The sequence below is a fragment of the Neomonachus schauinslandi genome, chromosome 8 (assembly GCF_002201575.2).
Source record: "Neomonachus schauinslandi chromosome 8, ASM220157v2, whole genome shotgun sequence".
In the NCBI taxonomy this organism is placed as follows: domain Eukaryota; kingdom Metazoa; phylum Chordata; class Mammalia; order Carnivora; family Phocidae; genus Neomonachus; species Neomonachus schauinslandi.
In genome coordinates, this window is record NC_058410.1 from 96,325,983 (window position 1) to 96,349,653 (window position 23,671).

The 23,671-nt window shown below is 39.1% G+C and overlaps 1 protein-coding gene across 2 annotated transcripts in view; it reads right to left on the reverse strand.

Moving 5' to 3' along the window:
* The window catches only part of FAM83B (family with sequence similarity 83 member B), a 78,090-nt gene extending 57,284 nt beyond the window's left edge, over nt 1-20,806 (reverse strand). The window contains exons 1-2 of one of the 2 annotated variants that reach the window (XM_021691968.1): nt 20,684-20,806; nt 4,512-5,015 (exon numbers count right to left, since the gene is read on the reverse strand). In XM_021691968.1, the coding sequence (XP_021547643.1) occupies nt 4,512-4,955 (444 nt within the window). In that variant the 5' untranslated portion in view covers nt 4,956-5,015; nt 20,684-20,806. Of the gene's footprint in view, nt 1-4,511; nt 5,016-17,731; nt 17,790-20,683 lie in introns of those variants that run through there. The other variant, XM_021691969.1, reaches the window with a different exon arrangement.
* Nucleotides 20,807-23,671: the final 2,865 nt, after the last annotated feature.

Here is a 23,671-nt window from a genome sequence, read left to right on the forward strand (position 1 = left end):
CCAAGAGGCCAGAAGAAAAATTACTTTAATGAAAGATGACTTTTTAAAGTAATTAGAGAGGATACTTTCATGAGAGGTGTTCACAGTAATTAGGAATACACGCATATATCATCTTGGGAACACCTCTTGAGAGACAAGTAATTACCAGGGAAAAGTCTTGCGAGACGCTATCAGATTATATAAAGTTCACCCAAATATAATTATGGCAACCACATAGGGAAAAATAGGAAGGAGTTAGAAAAAAGAGCCAGTCAATAAAAATATGGCCCACTTAGGGCACAAGTAAGAAGTTATTTCTAACTGGATTTTCCCAGTGGAAAATTCTCTAATAACAAAATAAGCATACAAAGAAAAAACAAACAAATGGAAAAAGCAAGAAAACAAAACAAAAAACCTCTATACAACTTAAGGTTTTTGTTTGTTTGTTTGTTTTTGACAGAGGGGGAGAGAGAGAGAGAGCGCGCAGCAGAGGGAGAGGGAGCAGCAGACTCCACTGAGCAAGGAGCCCAATGTGGGACTTGATCCCAGGACCCCAGGGTCATGACCTGAGTGAAGGCAGACCCTTAACTGATTGAGCTACCCAGGTGCCCACTTTATACAATTTCTGAGTGACAACTGGCAAAAAAAAAAAAAATGAGTAAATAAAAACAAATCTATGGATCTTTCAAATACTATAAAGATTATATTCTGCTTATAAAAGTAGAGTCATTCAGAGACTGTGTGACTTGAGATAGAAACAAGAGCAGATAGGGGTGCCTGGGTGACTCAGTCATTAAGCATCTGCCTTCGGCTCAGGTCATGATCCCAGGGCCCTGGGATCGAGCCCCGCATCCGGCTCTCTGCTCGGTGGGAAGCCTGCTTCTCCCTCTCCAACTCCCCCGCTTGTGTTCCCTCTCTCGCTGTCTGTCTCTCTCTCTCTCTGTCAAATAAATAAATTAAAAAAAAATCTTAAAAAAAAAAAGAGCATATAAATCAGTGAAATTTAAAAACAAAGTATTTCCAGTACAGATAGATATGATATAGTATCATTTTTATTTCCTTTCTCAAGGGACTAGAAGGTTAATTTGGTGGTCAGACTTCCAATGCTTGGACCTCTAAGAAAAGTGCTTTTGGATTCTTTTCATTATTTTAAGATTTTTTCCATCATATGACTTTTTTTTTTTCGTAAGTATCTTCTGTCAATTGCAAACAGAACAGTGAAAATGGACTTAAATTATTCTCCGAGATCACTTTTCTTGGGTTCTGCTTTGCTGGTACTTAGCCCTACCTGTTTGGCTTCATATCCCAACAGTTTCATAATGTTGATTACTTAAAGAATCTCCCTAAGAAATCTGAAGGCAAGAAAATTCGTTCTATTCATTAAAATATACATTACTCGGGGGCGCCTGGGTGGCTCAGTCGTTAAGCGTCTGCCTTCGGCTCAGGTCATGATCCCAGGGTTCTGGGATCGAGCCCCGCATCGGGCTCCCTGCTCTGCGGGAAGCCTGCTTCTCCCTCTCCCACTCCCCCTGCTTGTGTTTCCTCTCTCGCTGTGTCTCTCTCTGTCAAAGAAATAAATAAAATCTTTAAAAATAAATAAATAAATAAAAATTAAAAAAAATAAAATATACATTACTCAAACACTTTATGGAAAAAATGCCTTCCTCTTCATAATGCCATGACAATTCATTGAGTTATCCAATAAAGAGAATTTGTCTTCTGAAAATAGTTTGAAAACAGAAAGTTGACCCTGATAACTAATAAGCTTCCTTTGATTCCAAAGATTATAAGAACCTGACTTATCTGCTGAGTAATGATAGTCATGAAAATCACACTGAATCTACAATGTGTTCTGATTAGCTTTTACTTCAAAATAATATTTGCTCTTCTTATTTTAAATTTTTTCATAAGACCTTGTCCAGTTGTGGGCTAAATAGTGTAACATTTTGTAAAAAATGGGTTCAATAACTTTTTCTTTTCTGGAGTACTGTATCCTTCTAAAATCTTTAAGTAGACATAGGACACACAAAGATATTTCCAAAAGACTAGGGAATTATACATTACATATGTGTGTGTGTGTGTGTGTGTGTGTGGGTGTGTGTGTATACACACACCACTTGACCTCAATATTTAATGCATCCCAGTAGAAATTAAAACATTCTCCAACACTTTTGGAAAACAAAACACTATGTTATCTGGTTTGATTTATATTCAAATGCACAAGGTTCAAATAATTCTCTTTCTTTGAATTCAGCTTGGGTATGTACACACAAAACCCAATAAAGGTTTTCTTATTTCATGCCATTTTGATTTTGTGGAAGAGAAGCAGACCATTAGATCACTGTTTATAGTATGGACTTCACGTTCCTCATCTTGCCAGTGCAAGTGCGAGTTCCCAGCAGACAATGACCAGGCAGAGGATATTACTTTCAGAGGCTCACTAAATAAATAGTTGCCACATTAGAAAGAAAGAAAAACACACCAAACGGTCATGACGACTGTTCAGTTTCCAGTGAACGCTAGCCCAAGAACTTATGATATCTCCTGAATTTCATTTTGCATCACAGAAATGCAATGCTCCAAAGGAAACTAGCTGTGATGTAGGCTCATGAATTCATAACTAAGTTTACCATATTAATCTTCACTGATGTTCTAAATTTTCAGTTACTATTATAGTTCAAAAACATACTGTCTCCTGAAACAAAAATGAGCAAATGTTATAGTACCTGATATTTGTTATTCTACCTTTACAAGGATTCATATATATTCTTGACTTTCGTTCTGTTGTTTTACAAAATACAATTGTATGACGTGTCCACAGAGTAAACAGTAAAGTATTAAAAATACTTGGGGCGCCTGGGTGGCTCAGTCAGTTAAGCATCTGCCTTTGGCTCAGGTCATGAACCCAGGGTCCTGGGATTGAGACCTGTATGTTGGACTCCCAGTTCAGCGGGAAGCCTGCTTCTCCCTCTCCCTCTGCTGCACCCTCCCCCACTTCTGCTCTATTTCTCTCTGTTCAATAAATTAAATTTTAAAAATAAAATAAAATAAAAAATACTCATGGTTCAATCCAGAAAATTTAACTGACAGTTTAATTCAATAAGTTTGGACACCTACCATGTGCCTGATTTTATAGCTAATTTTTAACAAATGGAATAGATTAGTACTTTCTCTCATGTAATACTGCTAAGTTCATGGCTAAAAGCCAGATTATTTGAGTTCAAAAGGTATAGGGGAAAAAAAAGTCACCTTACTTTTTGCAAAGCCTACATTTAACATTAGCCTCAGAACACTGTGTTTCCCTAACATGATTGGGAGGCTTTTAGTTGCCTATCTTGCAAACTATAATGTCACTGAGAATTTCAAGGGTCTTATATTTCTGTACTCCATAAAAGCAAGCTTCTGGAGCATTTCTGGGTCTTGGTGACACAAAACAAAGCAATGTCAAGTGTGGACCCTCAAGTCCCTTTTAGATTTACATTTCTATATTAAATGGCATCTGTAAGAAATAGACACTTTATAGTGAAAAATCGTAACTCCTTATCCATTCATTTTTAAAACTCTAGACTGAGTTCAAAAAAGAGCTTAGGTAATTTTGTTGTAATCTCAAAATTGTCTATCATGGTACTGAGTACCTAGAAAACACTCAACAACTTTTATTTGATTGATTAAAAGAAAATTTCTAGTTTGTTTTTTTTTTTGAGCCCTAAAATAGAATTTCTGAGATTTATAAGCCAATATAAATATTTAATAAAGAACACAGAGGCCTTAAAATGCTAAGTAGCTCAGGACCTTACCTCAGAATTTTACATTGTCATGCCTGATTTTATACCATTTCCACACAACTGAGGAAATTAATAAGTAAATCTACGGTTTATTTAACAGCATAAACTATGTCCAGAGCAAGAATTAGGGCTCAGTCCTTTTGAGTACAAAAAAAATTTCACTAGATTTACCAATAACACATTTCCTTTCAGAGATTAAGGAAAATATAAGTGCTTTGAACTCAAGGAATGTATCACACATCATCTTGTTGCCAATTCATATACCTTAGCCTTCAAAGGGAGAAGAAGGTACATTAAAAGAAGGAAATCTCCTGTAGCAGGGACCTAACCACTCTGTTAAATACACACAAGATATGGGAAGTACAACCCTCCTATGTATTCATATGCATATTTTCTGAGAATAATAAGCATGGTCTACACATACAGAGATTCTTTTAACATACATATCTGTTATACTACTCTGGGGCATTTTCCACATATTTCATATTTTTCATTTCGAGTGGAATGAATAAGTCACAGGGATGAAAGGTACAACATAGGGAATGTAGTCAATGGTATTATAATAGTGTTGTATGGTGACAGACGGTTACTACACTTGTGGTGAGCACCAGATAAGGTACTGACTTGTTGAATCCTAGGTTATACACATGAAACTAATGTAACATTGTGTGTCAACTCTACTTCGATGAAAAAAAAAAAAAAATTTCACTTAAAAGAAAAATTTCATTTAGAAATGGAAAATATTACCTTTCTTGCTTCTTTGATCATCTTCCGAATAGTTTCCTTAATTGTAAGTAATTGTGCTCTCGGTGGATGAAAGAGGAGGTCTATATGGGTGCCCCCTAAGAGTCCCGGCATCACATACGGCCAGCCTAAGTCAAGATTTGGAGCTTCCACATCAGATTCAATGGGCCAGTAAGTCCCTGAAGATGAGGTATCATCGTAGGAGTTATCAGTACCATGTGCTGTACTTTGTGCAACTTTCTGGACATTTTTCAGAATATAATTAATTTCTTCCTCAGCTAGAAAGTCTGATACTCGTTCCTTGGCAAGAAATTCTTGGTATGCTTCTAACCCATGTTCAATTAGTACATCAATGGCTACTCGATACCATTCCTTGTAGTGAGGCTCAATGTAATTGTCTGATTTACACTCATCATTCAATGAGGACAGCATTGATGAGGTTTCCATGATTGCAAGCGTCTGACAACAGCACTTTCAAATGTCCATTCGTGCAGTGATGAGAGATATCTGGGTATTCGAAAGGAAGGAAATCAAGATCAGTTAGAATTCTGTAATGAAAATTTTTTATGATCCACATCAATCACCATTTTTGCATTTACTCATTTCCACTACCAGTAACTCAATATGACATACATTTCACGTCCAAAGTGGCATTAATTGCATCATAATTCACATACATATTACAAATAAGCTAAACAGATTTCCTTTACAAGCCACTAGTTGGTTTTCCTTTTCCAAGGTACCTCTACTTTCAGTTTCTCACCTAAGGAAAAACACTTTCCTTTCTCTGACATCCAGAAAGGTCACCCTTAATTTTAATCTGGGACTACAAATGGTCATATCAGTTTCTAGACACTTTCTTGATTTGGGTTTTACAGTATCTTAAAATAGAGTACTATCAGTACCTGGCCATCCATTAATATGTTTTTACTAGGTACCTGTTATGCATATACTTGCATACTAATGGAATATAAAAAGCATGAAATACTTGCCTTCCAGAAATGTATTAATTAGCTGAAGAAGCAAAACATACAAACTGTCTGTTACCACTTTGAACAAAGCCATATATTGCTAAGGGCCAAAATGCGTACTGCCTATAGTCAACGCTTTCAGGTTAAAGCAAGTAGAGATCAATACAGAATGAAGGATTTATGTATATCCCTATGTGCAGGACCTGGCTTCAGCTGAACCTAGGGTGATAAGAAAGAATATGATCAGTGGCAAGAAGGCATATTTTAACCCCACCCAAGAGAGAAAAACATAGCAAAAGCGCAAATAGGCATGAGCTTGATATATTCATGAATTAGTTAAAAACAAACAAACAAAAAAACCTTGGTCTGCTGGAAAGCAGGTTCCTTTCACTAGGAATAGGAGACAAATTTGAATAGACATGATGGAGCCAGGTGTGGAGGGACACAGGAGATTTTTGTGATTCAACAAAACCAGTCTTTAAAACAATTAGTCTGGCAGTATCAGGGGAATGGAGGACAGACAAGTAGCTAAGTCTTTCAGTGTTCAAACACCCAGTCAAGAAGTGACAAGAATATTCAAGAGCTGGTTCAAAGTAAGAACTCTTGAGATTTGATAGTTTGACAGCATTTAGGTGATGAACAAATTTAAGATATCAAAGATAATTCAGGGATTTCTCTTAGGTATTCAAATCTGCCTAACCAAGCTCATACCCCAACCCCTCACAATGCCCACAAACTGTCACTCATTCAATCCTTTACTGTGTAAGATACCACACTACACTTTATCTCCATCAAATAAGGGCCTTTCCAATCTTTTGAAGTCATGCTCTCCAATGTATAGATTCAAACAAAATTCAGCTCCATGAAGTGCTACAAGCACTAAAGGACTAATTTGACCATAAACCTCTTTGTCAAGGGCCCCGTCCTAATTTAAAACTTTCCACTTAACCCAAGGTTTTCAGACTCAGGACTATCAAAACTCAAACCTGATTTGGGAGGGTAATCCACAAAACTATTATCATGTATTAACTCCTCAGCTCAAAAGATGTAACAAGTCACTAATCATACAGAGGAGTTGTGAAGAAATGGGAAACGGGGCCACAAGTTTTGCTGAAAGGGTGGGGAGATCAGAAAAGATTCAGCACACATACTAACGCAGAGCTAAGAAACAAGGAAGATACAGGATCGACCTGGCTCTTTGAGTGGAGACAATCCTGTCCCCATCCCTAGGCTCAAAATTCTTACCAACAAAGTCTAAAAGTACAGAGAGGCTAAAGATTAAATCTGATACAAGAAAAAAACAAAACATGTTTATCTCCTGGCATGTACTGTGTAGAAGCCAGGGATGCTGTTAAACCTACTTCAATACACAAGACAGCCACCTGCATTAAGGAATTATCTGGCCCAAAATGTCAATGGTGCCATGGTTGAGAAATCTTCATCAAGTTGCTCACTTAATATGCATGGTATTATACTACTAATTAATGACCTTTTTGATGTTCATTAAAGTTCTTTTTTGCACCTCATACTGGACTCATTTTTAACAAAGAAATAAAGTTTTTATTTACTTGACAGAATCAATCCATTGGATTACAGTATAGTTCCCTAAGGTTTACTGAGGTGTGGTGTTCATTTGACAATTCCAGTTCATGAAGGGACAGCATCCAGTGATCCCATGAAAATCACATCTATTATTTGTAACTGCTTAAGACAGTAGTTAACTACTGGTTGTTTATAAAAATCTTAAATTTTCTTAGCACTTATTTCCTAGTTTTTAAAATTTAACTTTTGAAGTCCTATAACATATGAAGTTAAACACCTATTATCTACTTAGAAGCTAAAATGCATGAAGTGCTTTAAAAAATGGTATTGATTCCCAAGTTTTATCTAGGTAAATATATACTCTGCAACTATTAAAAAATTCACTCTTGAGCTATGGGTGAACTGTGAAATCACAGAGATCAAAAGGACCATGAAAGTAAAATAAAACCATGAAGACAAAGACAAAAAGTTAATTATGAGGGAAAAAACAATTGAAGATGAAAAAAGGTAAAACACTATAGGACTCATCAAATAGCAACGCCAGATACAATGTAGAAAAACCCATCACAGAAAAAAAATGCAACAGCTATGAGCATGGAAGTTGAGATATTACGTAAAAGAGTTAAGATAAAAAAATAAATTTGCTTGAGATTTTGTCCTGCTAGAGAAGCTAGACCCTCTAACCACTGTCTAGAGACAAACATTTATCACAAGAGCTGTTTACAAGGGATAATTGTTGAAGGAACCATTTACAAACAAATTTTAAGGGAGAACGGTAAGGTAATGGCACTTGCATAAATGGGTACTGCAATAAAACAGCACCTGTATTTAGTTACAGATTTAATATAGCACTCTCAGGAGCTCAATCACTGAACATTTTAAGGATTTAATTTGAGGACAAAATTAATTGGGTATGCCTTTAAACATGTAAAAGTGCATTATTTTATTAAGAACCATTAAAAACTCCTAGAAAGTATATAAACATACATAATAGAGTTAATGAGTAGAGAAAAAGTTTCACTATGATGTAAAAGCTATACCAACCACTAGGCTCATCTGCTAGTTAAGTGACTCATTCCAAAAAAAATAGGCTTATAAAATATGGGATTCAAATCCATGCCTCAAAGGCATTACAAATTTATTTGATATTGAATCTTTGGTGTCATCTGTGGAAAGTAAACATTGCAGAGGTATTAAACATTAGATTTCAATTCATGGGCTCCTCTGGGAAAACATTTTGGCAGTTTCATTATAAAACTAAACATGCAAATGACATACTTGTTTATGGTTTCTGATCTGAGAAGACTCATTGGAAAGACTTCTGAAAGAACAGGTCAATGGAAAAATGCTCCAAAGAGAAATTACAATTTTCTTAAATCACAAATGGTCTGAGGTTATGATTACTAACATGCAAGCAGATGACCAACGTCAAGACTGAAAGAACACCAAAAAGGATCACGGCTGCTGGTATCTCTGAGGTACCTTTTCCAACTTCTGTCTTAGGCCGTTTCTTTTCCACTACTAAATGCCATTATGGATTAAATAATGTCTTCTAACAAGGTATGTTCAAGTACAAGCCCTCAGTACCAGTGAATGTGATCTTATTTGGAAATAGGGTCTTCTTTGCAGATGTAATCAAATTAAGAGAGGTCATATTTAATCCGTGGTCCACAACAGTTGAAAATTATATATCTCTTTTTTCCTTGAATTTTTAGTTACCAAGATTGTGTTTGACTATGAATTTGATTACCAGAAATTTAAGATGACAATTAAAACATTAAAGAAGATACTATTAAATTAAAAATTTTACTATAATTGTCAAGCTGCCAAGTGCAATTTGATATCAAATTTTGGCATATCTGAACTTATTAAAAAATTCTCAGCTGGTTTCATAATAATACTTACAACAAAATGGACCAACAGTACAGATTACAGTCTTCCACAGGGTCTGATTTCCAGCAGGCCAAGGAATCCATGAACACACAGCACACCCAGTCACAGGGTTCTGAATGCAAGTATCTCCATATGTAGATCACAAATAGAATCACCCACCTTATCAAGCTCATGAAAAGGAAACTAAATACCTCCAATTCATTTCACAAATCCCAAATAAAAATTCTATTTACTCAATATCTAAACATCAATTTCTTTAATTTCTTTTAATTGGGTAATGGTATGACATTATTGACTTCATATCAAAGTACTTAATTCCAGGGTTTGTTTGTATTACCTGTTATTCAATATATTTTCCATCCCCAGTTTAAACTATAATCACTGTTATTTGGAATCAGGGAGTAATTCCTGTAGAGAAATTCATAGGAAAAAAAAAACGATAAACCCTTTTCTCGGACAGCATATATTAGATAGTCACACTTCAGAGGAATACTCTATGCATGGCTTAAAATGCAAGTGGAATTAAAGCAAATTACTCTTTTACCAACACCTAAACGACTCCTGAATTGCATTCTATCATGACACAAGCATTCCAGAAGCTCCAATGAATGAGATAAGGTCATCCTAATGGGGTTGAATCTTGTACTGTAAAGTGTTCCATCTTGCCCTGATCCTGATCAATATACGTAACAATCATTCAGATGAATCAATAGAAATACACTGATACAGGTGGCAGAAATAAACAATAGCATATACATTAGGTGCCAGAATTAATATTCAAAATGATCTTAAAGTGGTGAAATAATACAGCAACATGAATGAGTTTAAATCCAATACAGTAAGTGTAAAAGTTTTAATTTACATTAAAAATTAACCATACAAGTACAGGATTGAGCAGAGCTTGAGGCAGATTATATCACGAAGAATAGCTGAAAAATTAGAGGGTTTAATCCAAAGAGAACACTAAAAGAGACACAGAAGAGTAGTCTTTAACTGTATGAAGGGGGAAAGTAGGGTTGAGGGACAAATCACTGGTTAGCTCAGTGACTCAGAGGGGTGAGATGGCCCAAGTTCTGTCTTCTGCTCTGCCACATACTGGTCTTAAGATTTTGGTCACAAAATTTCAGGGCTCTAAGCTGCATGTCCCTCACTAGGAAAATGGGTAAAGTAACAGTACTGACTGCAAAGGGACTAAAGGAGATAAAAGCCCTCAACTCTATCAGCCATAAAGACTGCTACATAAATTGTTAGGTAGTAACGAAAGAGGACTTCAAATACTTCCATTTTGACCTCAGTGTGTACTTCCTAATTGATTAAATTCTTCTTTCCAGCTCATCTCTTAAGGCAGGGAAAAGACCCTTCAGGCAAAGTATCCTGTGTTGCCAAGGAACTGAAACTACCCCCTCAAGCAATGAGGACTGCCCTGAGCCAGCGAGACCCCTTGTGACTGACCCCAAGACAATAATGGGCCTGACCTTTCCTGCCCACCTGCAGGTACCCACTGACCTTTGCCCCACATTTTCCTTATATACACCTGGAAGTATTTTCGGCACTTTGGAGACAGTCTTTGAGGTGCTAGTCCACTGTCTCCCCAGCGGTGGCCTCACTGAAATAAACTCCTTTCACGTTTCCCCACCACTTGTCTCTCTGCCTTTGGGTTTTTGTCAGCAGCGAGTGGCTGAACCCGGTCTGTTTGGGACCCCGGAGTCAGGCACTCTTGCACCCCCACACCCTGGTTAGAGTAATATAGGAGAGAATTTTACTTAATAAGGTTCTATTTTTCTCTTACTTTCTTAATGAGTATCCTCTTTCTGTATGTAATCAAGCAGAGGACATATTTTTGAAAGAATCCTATAATGTGTAACCAGGTGGGCTCCAGGGCACCCTTGCCAAAATTCTAAGATGATATTCATTTTGCCTGCTGAAAAGATCTGTGATACCCACAAACTTGTTAACATTGTTTGGAGGGAGGGAGGTGGTTAAAAAAAAAGTGTTTCTAGTGTGACAAAGAACTACCTCATGTCCTTCTCAGTTTCTCCTAAGTCAGCCTTCACAATTCAGCTTCATTTTTTTTTTTTTTTTTGAGAGAAATAGAGAATCTTAAGCAGGCTCCATCGATTTCACCACCCTGAGATCATGACCTAAGATGAAATCGAGAGTCAGACACTTAACCAACTGAGCCACCCAGGCACCCCTCAGCTTCATTTTTTTTGAAGTTAAATAAAGAATATTCTACATATTCACTTTCAAACGCAAAACAAATAAAAAGCCAAGAAAATCAAAAGCCTCCTTTAGTAGTTTTGATAGCATGCAAAAACGTTTATATTATGATGCTCTATGGATAACAAGTAGGCTATCAAACTATGTAAGAGCAGAATTATAATTTAAAAAATTCGTCCAAAAACAAAAATAAAAACATACATAAAAATGAAAGTGACTGATTTGGAGAGGTGGTTTTATGGGTGATTTTTTAAAACTACTTTACACATTTCTGTATTTACCAAATGTTTACATATATATTGTTTTACTTTGGAGGGAAAAATGAATTTTTAAGAGAATTATTCCAATACTTATTTTTTACTTTAGAATACCCTCCTCTTTATCCATTCATGTACTAAGTTGATTGTCATAGGTAATTCAAAATGCTGCATATAAAAGAGTTTAATAATTCTTACAGAGCAACACATGAACAAGTGCAGAATATGAGAAACTAAAGCTGTATGGATTCAAGGACCAACAAGGAAAAAAAATAAAATAAAAATAACAGCATACACTTAATGAGGTCTGAGTAAGTAGCTCACTGATGCGCAACGCTGTCCCTAACTCCCCGGGGCTAGGGACAGAGCCACTGCAAGCCCATAGCAATTTCTGTGCATATTATCACTTTCCATGCACTATTTAAATGCATTATTCTCTACCTTCTTCACTATAAGCTCTGTGATGGTGGAGATTATCTGTTTAGCACAATTATCAATGCTCAGTACATAACTGTTACATAACAAGCTAATAATATACTGCTTCAATAACTCAGCATAACAGAATGAGAGTTGATTAAATATAATAGGCCAAAAGAAATCCTGAAGTATAATTTTTTTAAATGATAATATCCACGCAGAACTTTTTAAGACTGAAGCACATATTTCTTTCTATTAAATAGAAGTTAGTTTTTTGATAATACAAAATATTACCCACTGAAAAGGGCTTTTAGTAGACTAATTAGAAAAACCACTGAGCACTGTCAAAGTAATTAGATAAATCCCTAGATCTCTATTGAAAATAAACATAAATACTAATTTCAAATGAGCACTTTGTGAGAAGGATAGAAATATTATCAAGTGTCCTTTGGGAATTCTCCCTAAGAACTGTATTTTGAAATGTTTAATTATGTTAAAGTCATTCTGAAAAGTTTCTGCGTATTTAAATTAATCTTCATGAAACAAAGTTCTAGGTCTTGTTTTTCAACATAGTGATACAAATTAGCTGTAAAGTAGGAATTATTTCTCTTCTGTTTTTGATATTAGTTCTGTTATTATATTTCAGCAGGAGGAAAGGATTCACTGGGTGTTTAAATGGATTATGATTATCGATGTTTAGTATACCATTAAGGTGAAATTAGAGTTAACTATATATCCCAGAGCAGTGCTGAGAAGTTTAAAAGTCCATATTTTCCAATGTAGTAAAACAGAGCTGTGTGAGGCTTAAGTTTATCCAACACATCATCCAGATTCTGGTTTCAGAAATATGTAGATCACTCTGCCCTAAAGGTAGGAATAACTTGCAACAGGATCAGCATCTTTTTTCTTCCCCCCCTTGAGTGCTACAGTCGTAGGGGAAATGATTTTTAACAGTGACTGCTGTTACCGCCAATGGTATCTGAAAATCATTGCTGGGATACTGGGTTGTAGGACAGAAGGCTACGACTTTCCTTCAAATGCCATCAAAGCTACTTATTTTCCTGCTGTCGGGGCTTGGACTTGGGAACTTGACTCAGCTGTACCTTCAGTCTTCTCTGTCAATATGCCTCCCAGGATAATGTCATCCAGTCTTACAGCAGGAAATATTCTATATCCACAGATGATTCGAACACCTCCAGACATGACTGCTCCCCTAGGCTCCAGACTCATCTATTCGACTGGTTTCTGGACACCTTCCGTGGTTTACTTTCTTTACACTGAACATGCCGAGTTAATTCCTGTTTTAGGATCTTTGCACTATTCATTCCAACAGCCTGGAATTATCTTTCTTTTCGTTCCTATCTTACTCATGTGGCACCTCCTTAGAGAGGTCTTCCAGACCTCCCATTTAAAAAAGGACCTACCCTCTTTGCTATGCTTAATTCTATTACTTGGTTTTATTTAACTTCTAGCACTTATTATTATGTAAAAATAATCAAGGTATTTGTTTACTTGCCATTGCCTGTATCCCCCTCACGAAAATGGAAGTTGATCAAGGCCATCAAGCTGTTTATTCTAATTTATCTGTGCTACTGTCATACTGGGTATTCCTTATTTTGAGTATCACTGCTGTCTTAGATAAGGCCTATTGTCTTAACATTTTAAGTATGTTGGGATCTATGTCCATTCTTCCCTCACTTGTCCTCACAAAGGTGAAATAACTAGGGGTCTACCTATTTCCTCACTTGTTTGCCTTACCAACGCTCCCCAAGTTGTAACACCTAGATTCCCAGATTACGACAGGAAGTGGGTTCAGGATCTTTCAACCTCAGCTTCTAAACCTCTGTCTAATATAAAACAAGGACTTGATATATTTGGATGAGAGCACCACAGGCAGCAAGGGCCCCACTGAGCAAAATGTTGAATGTGTCTCATATGCCCTCTTGTCCCAGCTTCTGAGTCTACTTAAGACAACAGAGAGCCAATCTGGGTACACGCTGACATTTACAGAACAGTTGCTGTAGGAAAACATCATAAACATGTGCTCCAATACAAACCATGGAAGTGGCTTTCCAAATATGTGTAACAAAAGCAGTGTGCTTCATCTATGAAAAAGTGAAAGTTTGCAAATGTCTTAAGAAAATGTGTTTTCCCTACGCATGTTGGGAACGGCAATCAAAGTCAGTGTTTTAAGTATTTAGCAGCAACAAAAAAATCTTGGACTGGGCGCCTGGGTGGCTCAGTTGGTTAAGCGACTGCCTTCGGCTCAGGTCATGATCCTGGAGTCCCGGGATCGAGTCCCGCATCGGGCTCCCTGCTCGGCAGGGAGTCTGCTTCTCCCTCTGACCCTCCTCCCTCTCATGCTCTCTGTCTCTCATTCTCTCTATCTCAAATAAATAAATAAAATCTTTAAAAAAAAAAAAAATCTTGGACTATTAAAAAGTAGAGGAGTGGGGTGCCTGGAAGGCTCAGTCAGTTAAGCACTGGACTCTTGATTTCGGCTCAGGTCATGATCTCAGGATCGGGAGATTGAGCCCTGCATCAGGCTCCGTGTCTGCTTGACCCCTCTATTCCTCTATGTGTGCACTCTAAAATAAATAAACAAAAATCTTTAAAAAAAATTAAAAGTAGAGGTTTAAAACAAATAACATTGTGGAAACTGTGCAAGTGGACACAAGTTTATTTTTAACATGCCAAAAAATATTAAGTATTATTAATATATCTAGCCTGGAAAGATTTTAGTTTAATTTTTATAATTTAATTTGTTATAAAGAGCCACGTAAGTAAACTGAACATGTGTAAAGCAAGCCCAATGTCTAGCAATCCTTTATTAGTCTTTTCCCTCAGGATTTGCTTTTAATTAAGCCTGCTTAGGTAGCTATATCACAGATGAAATGAAGTGTTTCTTTTTTATTTTCCCCTCAGAAATTCCCCCAAAAATCTTATTGGAAAACTAGCCTGTCCTAGTGTAGACCTTGTATTGTTTTCTTCATTGGCTCCTCCCACTTGCTTATAGAACACTTGCACACCCAAAAGTTAACCAAAAAGATATAAATACATTTTTTTAAAATGTGTAAAATGCTGCTGGATTTGTAAAGATGGATTTGTAGGTCTCGTGGATTACGGGTGAACAGTGTTCCCCGATAACCGTGCTACGTTCCTGTGACAGTGGTTCTACCCTGGGCAACGGTAACGACTGACTGAAGGCTGATGCTTCTAAAGTTCTAGTCATGGTTCCCTAAACCAGACCTGAGCCAGAAACTGCCCCTGGCAGCTCTTCTGTTTCACTCCCATTTGTCTGTAAGACCTGCATCCGTGTAACTGTGACAGAGAAGGCAGACGATACCCCAAATAAGGATATCCCTACGCGAGGATGTGAAAATCAAACATAATAACTAGTTTCTTTAACTCAAGTAATTCATGATTTTATCAAGTCATTTATTCTATGTGTGATACATGCACACACCTAATTAGGATGTTCATGGGCTCCTGTCCCAAATTTTGCAGAACCATATTTTGGGTCCAATGGCCTTAAGAGAGATTTTAATTTTCTTTAGTGTCATTTTCTTGAGATTTTTTTAAAAGAAAGTTTCAATTATATGTATTAGTCCCCTACGTAGTGTTTTTGACCTTTGAACTTTTCTACATTAGACACTGACACTAAAAGTACCTTTCCCGGGTGCCTGGGTTGCTCAGTTGGTTAAGCGACTGCTTTCGGCTCAGGTCATGATCCTGGAGTCTCTGGATCGAGTCCCGCATCGGGCTCCCTGCTCGGCAGGGAGCCTGCTTCTCCCTCTGACCCTCCCCCCTCTCATGTGCTCTCTCTCTCTCATTCTCTCTGTCTCAAATAAATAAATAAAATCTTTAAAAAAAAAAGAAAAAGTACCTTTCCTGCGATGAATCCAGTTTTCAATCCATCAGTTAACAAATATTTCAACTTACTGCACAGAGGCTGTGGGCATGTCAATATCCAGTTTCAGTAACATCATGATCCTTCTTTTTTACTATCTTATTTGCACCCTTATTTGAATATTTGAAACTTTAACTTATTGTGTAAGTTTTAGGCAATTGGAAAAATGAAAGTCTTGATGTTAGTAAAATGCTTATCTAATAAGTTGAGTATAATAGAGGCAAAGATGGAAATTACTGAACATGCCAAAGAAGGCAAATCATGAGTTTTAATCAGATGATCATTGTACACATGTTCTACTGTGAAGGTAAAGAACATGTTTTTTTAAAAGATTTTATTTATTATTTGACAGAGAGAGCACAAGTAGGGGGAGCAGCAGAGGGAGAGGGAGAAGCAGGCTCCCCGCCGAGCAGGGAACCCGATGCCGGGCTCGATCCCAGAACCCCGGGACCATGACCTAAGCCGAAGGCAGACGCTTAACCGACTGTGCCACCCAGAATCCCTAAAGAACATTTTTTAAAATGTATAAAATGCCAGAAATGTATTGTTGAATAGTGTATCTAATATTTAAAGTATAACTGGCAATTTTTTTAATATTTTAACTCTTACAGAATAAAATTACCTCTGCAATGTTATTTGATTCTCATATTATCTGAATTTTATAGATTTTTAGAAACCTACAATGTACCAAAATAGAAAACTACTGATATTGAGAGATGACAGAAATAAAGACAAATAGGTGAACAGATGGGAGAAATAGCCAAATAAATAGAAATAGGGAATGGGTGAGAAGGAAAAAGAAAAGATGAGAGGTGGGACAGAAAAATGAAGATGAGCCTAAGGAGGAAAAGGGACGAGGAAAGGTGGGAAGGGACGACAGAGGAAAAGAAAAGGAAGAGAAGCACAGAGGAGGACCAAAGAGGCCAGAAACCTAAAATCCTACAAAGGATCAGAGGGCCAATAAGAGATGAAGGAATGAAGAGATGAAGGAAAGGAAGGCATGAACCCGAAGCAAGCAAGGGATCACCGGGGGACGCGGTCACGGTCACTAGCTCCTTACTGTAAGAACATCTTGGCTTGATTTTGCCGTTCTCTAACAAATAATTCAGAAGTCACATTTATTTGAGAAAAAAACAATTATTTTAAAACATCAGGAAACAGCTGCCGAATGAGTCAGAGGAGACTAAGTAGTTAGAGCAATGTACTGTTAAGAATGAAAGCCGTCACTGCTTGCGCATGGAAATAAACGACAGCCCGGACAAACAATCCGCTGGGTGACTGACTCCACTGTAGCCACTGAGGTGGCAGATGCCACTTTTTAGTGCTTTGAAAACTGCCTTTTCTTCCCCAAATGAGTAATGCTTAGTCAACCAGAGAGGCAACCTGACAATAAATAGAGAACTAAAACCCTTGGAAATGAAAATTTGACAAAACAAGTGAAAATAATGAGCTGCCCAGTGACACCGCTACAGGGAGATGTCCGTTAGCATCATTTTACAGTACCCTCAACAAGAAGTGATCACAGAGAATTTCAGAGCAGGATGGGACAGGCCACTGAAAAACCAGAGAGGCCAAAAGAATTTAGGTACTTTGCCCAAAATCATGACTAAGTCAGGTCTGCTAATACTCAATTTTACAAATGATTAATGGACATATACAGTATCTGCTGGGACTTCCAGAGAATAGGAAGGAAATACTAAATAAGTGGACCAGATTCATTAATTCCGTTTGCACTTATAAATGTTATTAGGTCCCTAACTGTAACCTTCCTGAGATCCAGGAACAGTAGCTTGCTACCTTCCTACCCAGAGTGGAACACATTGCTCAGCACAAAATAGTCAATACATGCGTGTTTAATGAATGGATAGAGTGTAAGAGCAAAAAGTCATAACCTTTAGATATCAGTACTGCATAACTTCTGCGTAAACTCTTCAAAATCGGCCACTGCCAGCATCATGGAGATTACACCCGACCCTATGCCAGTTCTCAAGAGGCTGACCATCACTAACTTACCTTCCCCAGATGTGGGTGCAGTCTACAGACTACTTGATACATAGCTCAAAAGATAAAAGGCATATGCCTTTAGGGGACATCTGGCCTCACTCCTAAGGACAGTAAGAAAATAAAACAAAATTACAAACTGAGTAGTAATTAGATGTCCCCGAGGAAAAGGTTCCTCATATCAGCCATGATCACATGATTCAAACACTTCCCAACATAGATGTGCCCAATGGGTGAATAATCCTTATGCTTGGATCAGTCTCATCTTCCTCACAGCATCAAAGCTGCTGAAAACATCATTTTGCCTCCCTGATCCCCCACCCCTACCTCCTATATATGTTAGCCTCCTGACTCCTTAATAAACCCTCCTTCACAATCCTGGAGCCAACCTGCTCCCACTCCATTTCACCTCCACATGAGCCCTTTCTACTGGAGCCCACCATTTCCCCAGTTCCTGTGTCAGCAGCCCACAGTACTCAGTTTCCAAGGATCGGCAGTACGGACAAACCCCCCCCCAACCCTACTCCACCCTTGGGGGCTGGGATAGACAGCACAAAACAATGCTAATGCCCAATGGCCTGCCTCAGTTAAGAAGGAAGCTCCATCTGAAGGCTCCAGTACATTTTCTCAGAGAACTGTTGGTGGATTTAATTTTTTGGTGGGGCTTAGGTGCCATGTGTATAAAATTTAATCCACAATATCTTAAAATCCATAACCATCGGTTAGAACACTATTTTTTGGGGTGGTGCGGAGACTGTATTCTGATTTTCAAATGATAAACTCACCAACAAAACTCTAAAATACATTCCACTTCCAGATTAGAAATTAAATAAACGAAAGTACATTTCAAAATTAGCAATAACATTGTATTTAGCAGACTCTGAATTGTGAAACATCCTTGGAACATGCATATTTTACAAGTTACAGAGAGAGAGATGTGCAAACTTACCTAACTAGCAAAACAAGGACAACTTGTAATTTTACAAATAATTAGTTAAATTAAGCTAAGTGGGGCCTCTTCAAAAGCTCTCCTCCAACCAGATAATTTTTATAGAAGAGGCCTGCTTTACTGGGATCACACTTTCACCCACAAGATTCTCAAGACTTAAACTATAATGTTACATCATGGAAACTCACTACTGTATAATATAATTGAACAGGAAACAGGTAGGTGAGTTGCTGCAGGATAGTCATAGTCAAGAAAATACTCAATGCATGAGCCTCCACCATAAACTTTAAGGGGACATGGTAGCAGGAGGAGATATAATAGAATTAGAAAATTAATTAACCCATCCCAAAAGAGTTTAGTCAGTTATAGTTAAAGTAATAATTTCCAGAGAGTAATCACAAAAGACATCACTGAGTCAGCACCAGAGGTGTGGTTTGTCTCCATCTCTGCAATCCCTTTCAGCAGCTGTTCAATAGGCAAAGCTTCCCACAGTAAGTTCTGAGCATCTGTGGTCTAGAATGTGCCAGCTTTAAAGGCAGGAGCCACCCAGCCCCTCAGGCAGGCTCTGCAGGGCACAGCCAGCACTCTTTAATAGGTACACACCTATTAAAGTACAACCACGTGTGTGCCCTAAACCCAAAGCCAAGGGGTGGAATTTGAAAGTGGAAGGTGTGAGAACTGCCATCATCCTGAGAAACAAAACGAAGACCGACCCCCAACCCCCACTTCATCCTGTTTGCCACCTTTCTCATTATTTTTTTTTTTTAAAAACCAGCCCAACAAACAAACAAAAAACCAGCTTTCTCTTCTAAGGCCCCTTCATCACTGCTCCCTTGTCCTATTTCTTGTCAGGACTGATTCAGCCTCAGTCACGGATTTCCCTGGGGCTCTTGCACTGGTTGGGGATGAGAAAGGGAAAGAGGGGAGGTGCCTGCCAGTAAACTGGCAAAATGTGTAGCAAGTGGGAATCTGGAAATGAGCTGCGGGCCATCATGGTCTACAGCCTCGACTGCCTGCGGCCAGCATGGCTTTTTCTTTGTGTTCTGGCCTCCTCTGAGTTCTCCACTTCTGGGTCAGAAACCCTAGAACCTAGAACCTAGAACCTCATCACTGCATGCACAGTCAGCACAGTATCCTGTGTTCCCACAGCCTCCTCCCTATAAAGCACCATTGTCTCTTCACATACTCATGAATGCAACAACACATGCACATTCTCTGCCTCCTCACACACCTTCTAGAGGTATTAACTCTCCCACCGTGTCACAGAGAATAGGCCTAAAGTCTCCAAGCACCTTTCCAGAGGCTATCTCCTCTAGGCACACTGTCCCTTTAGAGCAGTGGTTCTCAGAATCTGGTATGTACCAGAATCACCTAGCAGGCTAACCAAGGACACAGACCCAGGCCGACTGGAGTTTGGAAAACACCTGTGGACAGAAGCCCATTGGATACAAACAAGAGAAGAGATTTTGTTACAAATAACGTTACAAATAACGTTGTCTTCCTTTCCCAGTTCCACTCCCCACTGAAGATCTAAAGAACACACGCGCCCTTCTGCAGCTTACGCTCCCCACCTTTTTGCCCTACGCCCCCCTCCGCTACCGGCCCCCGCCCCCCGCCCGACCGCGTCTCCCCTTTACTTCCTCCCACAAGGCTCTTCCCAGACCCTTACCACCGCTCCCTCCCCCGGGGTCCGCGGCGGCCTCCTGGGGGACTGAGAAAGCAAATCCCACGTCCAGGGTGGGCGGCGCCTGTTCCTGGGGCCCCGCCTGAGACCTAACTTTTCAAACTTCCCATCGCGCTCTTGGCCACACGACAATGAAAGCAAGTTGACCAAACAGAGGAAAGCGACCTCTGCGCCCTGGCGAATTGCCGACCCCGCGCCCGCTCCCCTGGGGTGCTCCCCATCCCTCGCCCCCACCGGGCCGGCCCAAGGTGGGTGCAGCCGCACCCGGCTCGCGCGCCCGCCAGTCTCCCGCCCGCCGAGGCCGGGGAGGGGAGCCCGGAGCCCCACTTACCGCCAGAAGCGCCCCCGAGCCGCGCGCCGCCGCGCCCGCCACCGAACCTTTGCCGCCCAGGAAGCGGCGCGGCCGAGGGAGGGGAGGGGAGTTACCTGCCGAGCGTCAGGTCGGCGGCGGGAAGCTGACTGCGGCTCGGACCGCGCCTCCCCGGGCCTGGGTGCCGAGCCGAGTGAGGGCGGGTCTGGGGACGAGTTGCAACAAGTCTGAAGTGGTGTCACACCAAACCCCGCGCAACCAGAAAGCGCCTCGGAACCTGTCTGAACTCAGAAACCCAACCCAGCCCTCTACCAGCAAAGTATAAAGCCTTCCTTCCCCATCCGCCCCCGAGGCTCCCGGGTGATTACGCGTCCCGACACCTGGGCCAGGGCGAGCAGAAATCCGGGAGGACGGCGGCGCACACCTGGGAAGGGGGTGGACCTCGGAGGAGTGGGGTTGTGCTCCCACCCACGTCCTTCCAGGGCTCTGGAATGCTTGGGGTGGGGAGGGGCGAAGGGGCCTCAGGGTTAGAGCGGGGGGCGTGGGGGAGGGGGTTGTACCACCCTCGGGAGAGTGGGGCGGATTCAGCCTGCAGGAGATAATGCCAATCAGCAGCCAGCAATGCAGACCCGTACCCAACCACCTGAGTGTTTGCTGGCTTGTGAAAGAGCTGGGGGTGGAAAGGTGGTAGAAACAGTGCTTGTGTATATACCTTTTTATGTGAAAGAGAAATTCTAAACATCATCAAGATTTGGTATCGACTTTGGATGACCCTGGCTGCTGACTTGAGATGAAAGGATACTGTTTAAAATAGGAATACCTGCGTGAAGAGCAGGTCGTTCTAGGTGGGATACTGTGTAGCAATGTAGAAGGGAAGTAGAGACCTTATCATTTGGTTTTAACATAAAATAATTACAGCAATTAATAAAATTTATTTTAAAAATTTGTCTACATCTCAATAAATCTCGTAGGAATGTTTCTAATAATTGTATAATCATATAGGCTTTACGATATAGCCACTTGCAGCAAACGTTAAAAATGCAGCCTAGTATGGGAAAAATGAAACTTAGGGTAATAATAAGCATATTTTAAGCTTTTGGCATGATATGTAAATTATCATAAAATGGAATTGACCTTAAAAATGACTTCTTTGGATATTTTGCTCTGAATAAAATACTTGGGGAAAATGTTAAATTATAGGGATTTCATTTAGGTCTTGACTGATGAGTCAACTTAGGAGGATGAGATTTACATATTCTAGACACTAAAGCAGAGCAAAGGACAATGTCAGAAAGTAAAAGCAAGTTCCAAGACAGAACAGATGTAGGCTTCCCAGATTGTGGTGTCTGTGATTTATAGTTTTTTTTTCTTTATTTTGTTTTATATATATAACTTTTTTCTTCTGTCCCTCTAATTTCTGTGTCTAACCTTTTAATATTTTTGCAGTCCTGGTCTTCATTTTGACATCTGACTCACTCAATTCATGTTATCTGTGTGATACTTCATTTACTCATTTGCTTTTACGATGTTCAAAAATAATTCTGGATGTTTCTTATGAGCATTTGGGACTGCATTCAAAATATACTTACTTAAAAGTAGCAAGAATATTTAGACTAAACAAGTTAAAATGGGCCCATAGAAAGTCTGATTTTGTTAAGATATTTATTCATGCATAACTCGAGGGAAATTTCAAAGAAGGATATTTACTAGAGTGTTAATTATTAAAAGCCAATGAAAGAGAGGAAAATGTAGGTGAAGAGAGAGAATCCATTAATGGTGCTATGCTAAAGGCTTTCTGTCCTTAGTGGGATGGGAAATTATGTAAAACTGATGTGACCCCTTAAGGAGCGTACAAGCCAGGTGAAGAGAGAGGACACATAAACAAGGAAAGGAAGCTAATAATAGTACAAGCCAGTATGAGGAACTAGAAGTGGAAAGCACACAGGTCTTTAAAAAAGGTAAGAGGAAGAAATGATTAACTGCTTAAATCATAAAGGGATGCTGATGGAACTTCACAGAACTGTAGGAATTTGAATTGAATAATGACAGAAGTCATTACTAGTAGACTAAGCTTGTGTCCCTTTAAGAGCTTTATAATATACATATTTTAATGCAGTTTAAGACAATGGCTTCCAGGCAGATAAAGCCACTGATACAGAAAGAATGTCACATGTAACAATAAAAAACTAGATGTGTTTATCTAAAACATTTTTCCAAAGTACTCTGAGGGAAGTTAAGAAGCAAAATTACTGATAGTGTTGGCAAAACCTACTGGCTGAATCAGCACATTAGTTTAATAATTTTAAGACATTTCATGTTAAGACTACCATGAAAATTATTGAAATGAGCTTCATGGGATGCCTGGGTGGCTCAGTCAGTTAAGCAGCTGCCTTCGGCTCAGGTCATGGTCCCGGGGTCCTGGGATGGAGTCCCACATCGGGCTCCTTGCTCAGCGGGGAGCCTGCTTCTCCCTGTCTCTGCCTCTCCCCCTGCTTGTGCTCTGTCTCTCTCTCTCTCTGACAAATAAATAAAATCTTAAAAAAAAAAAAGAAATGAGCTTCATAATCATTTCATATATCTGCCACATTTAAATTGTTACATAAAGTATTATGTAAGTGTCACTGTTTCAACACATAGTTATTGAGAGTTTTCTGTAGGAAAGACATTGTGCCAAGCACTGGGCAGAGGATGGAAAGATGAATAAAGCATAGTAGATATAACTAGGAATCATCCATGTTTATCTGAATTCTTCACTTGTCTGTGTGTGCTTATTTATGTGTATGTCAAGATGGCACAACTTAAACACAATTTAAAGTCCACAAAGGTGTTAGAGTATTTGTGAAGAGAGGTGTGTGGAAACAAGTATAATTACATAAAATTAGATAGATACATAGATTAATAATTGTTTTATTCTCCATCACAAAATTTCTTCAGAAGGAATGAAATATACATTATTATATTCTGTGATTCCTTCATTTTCAAAATTATTATGTAGTACTGTGAAGTTTT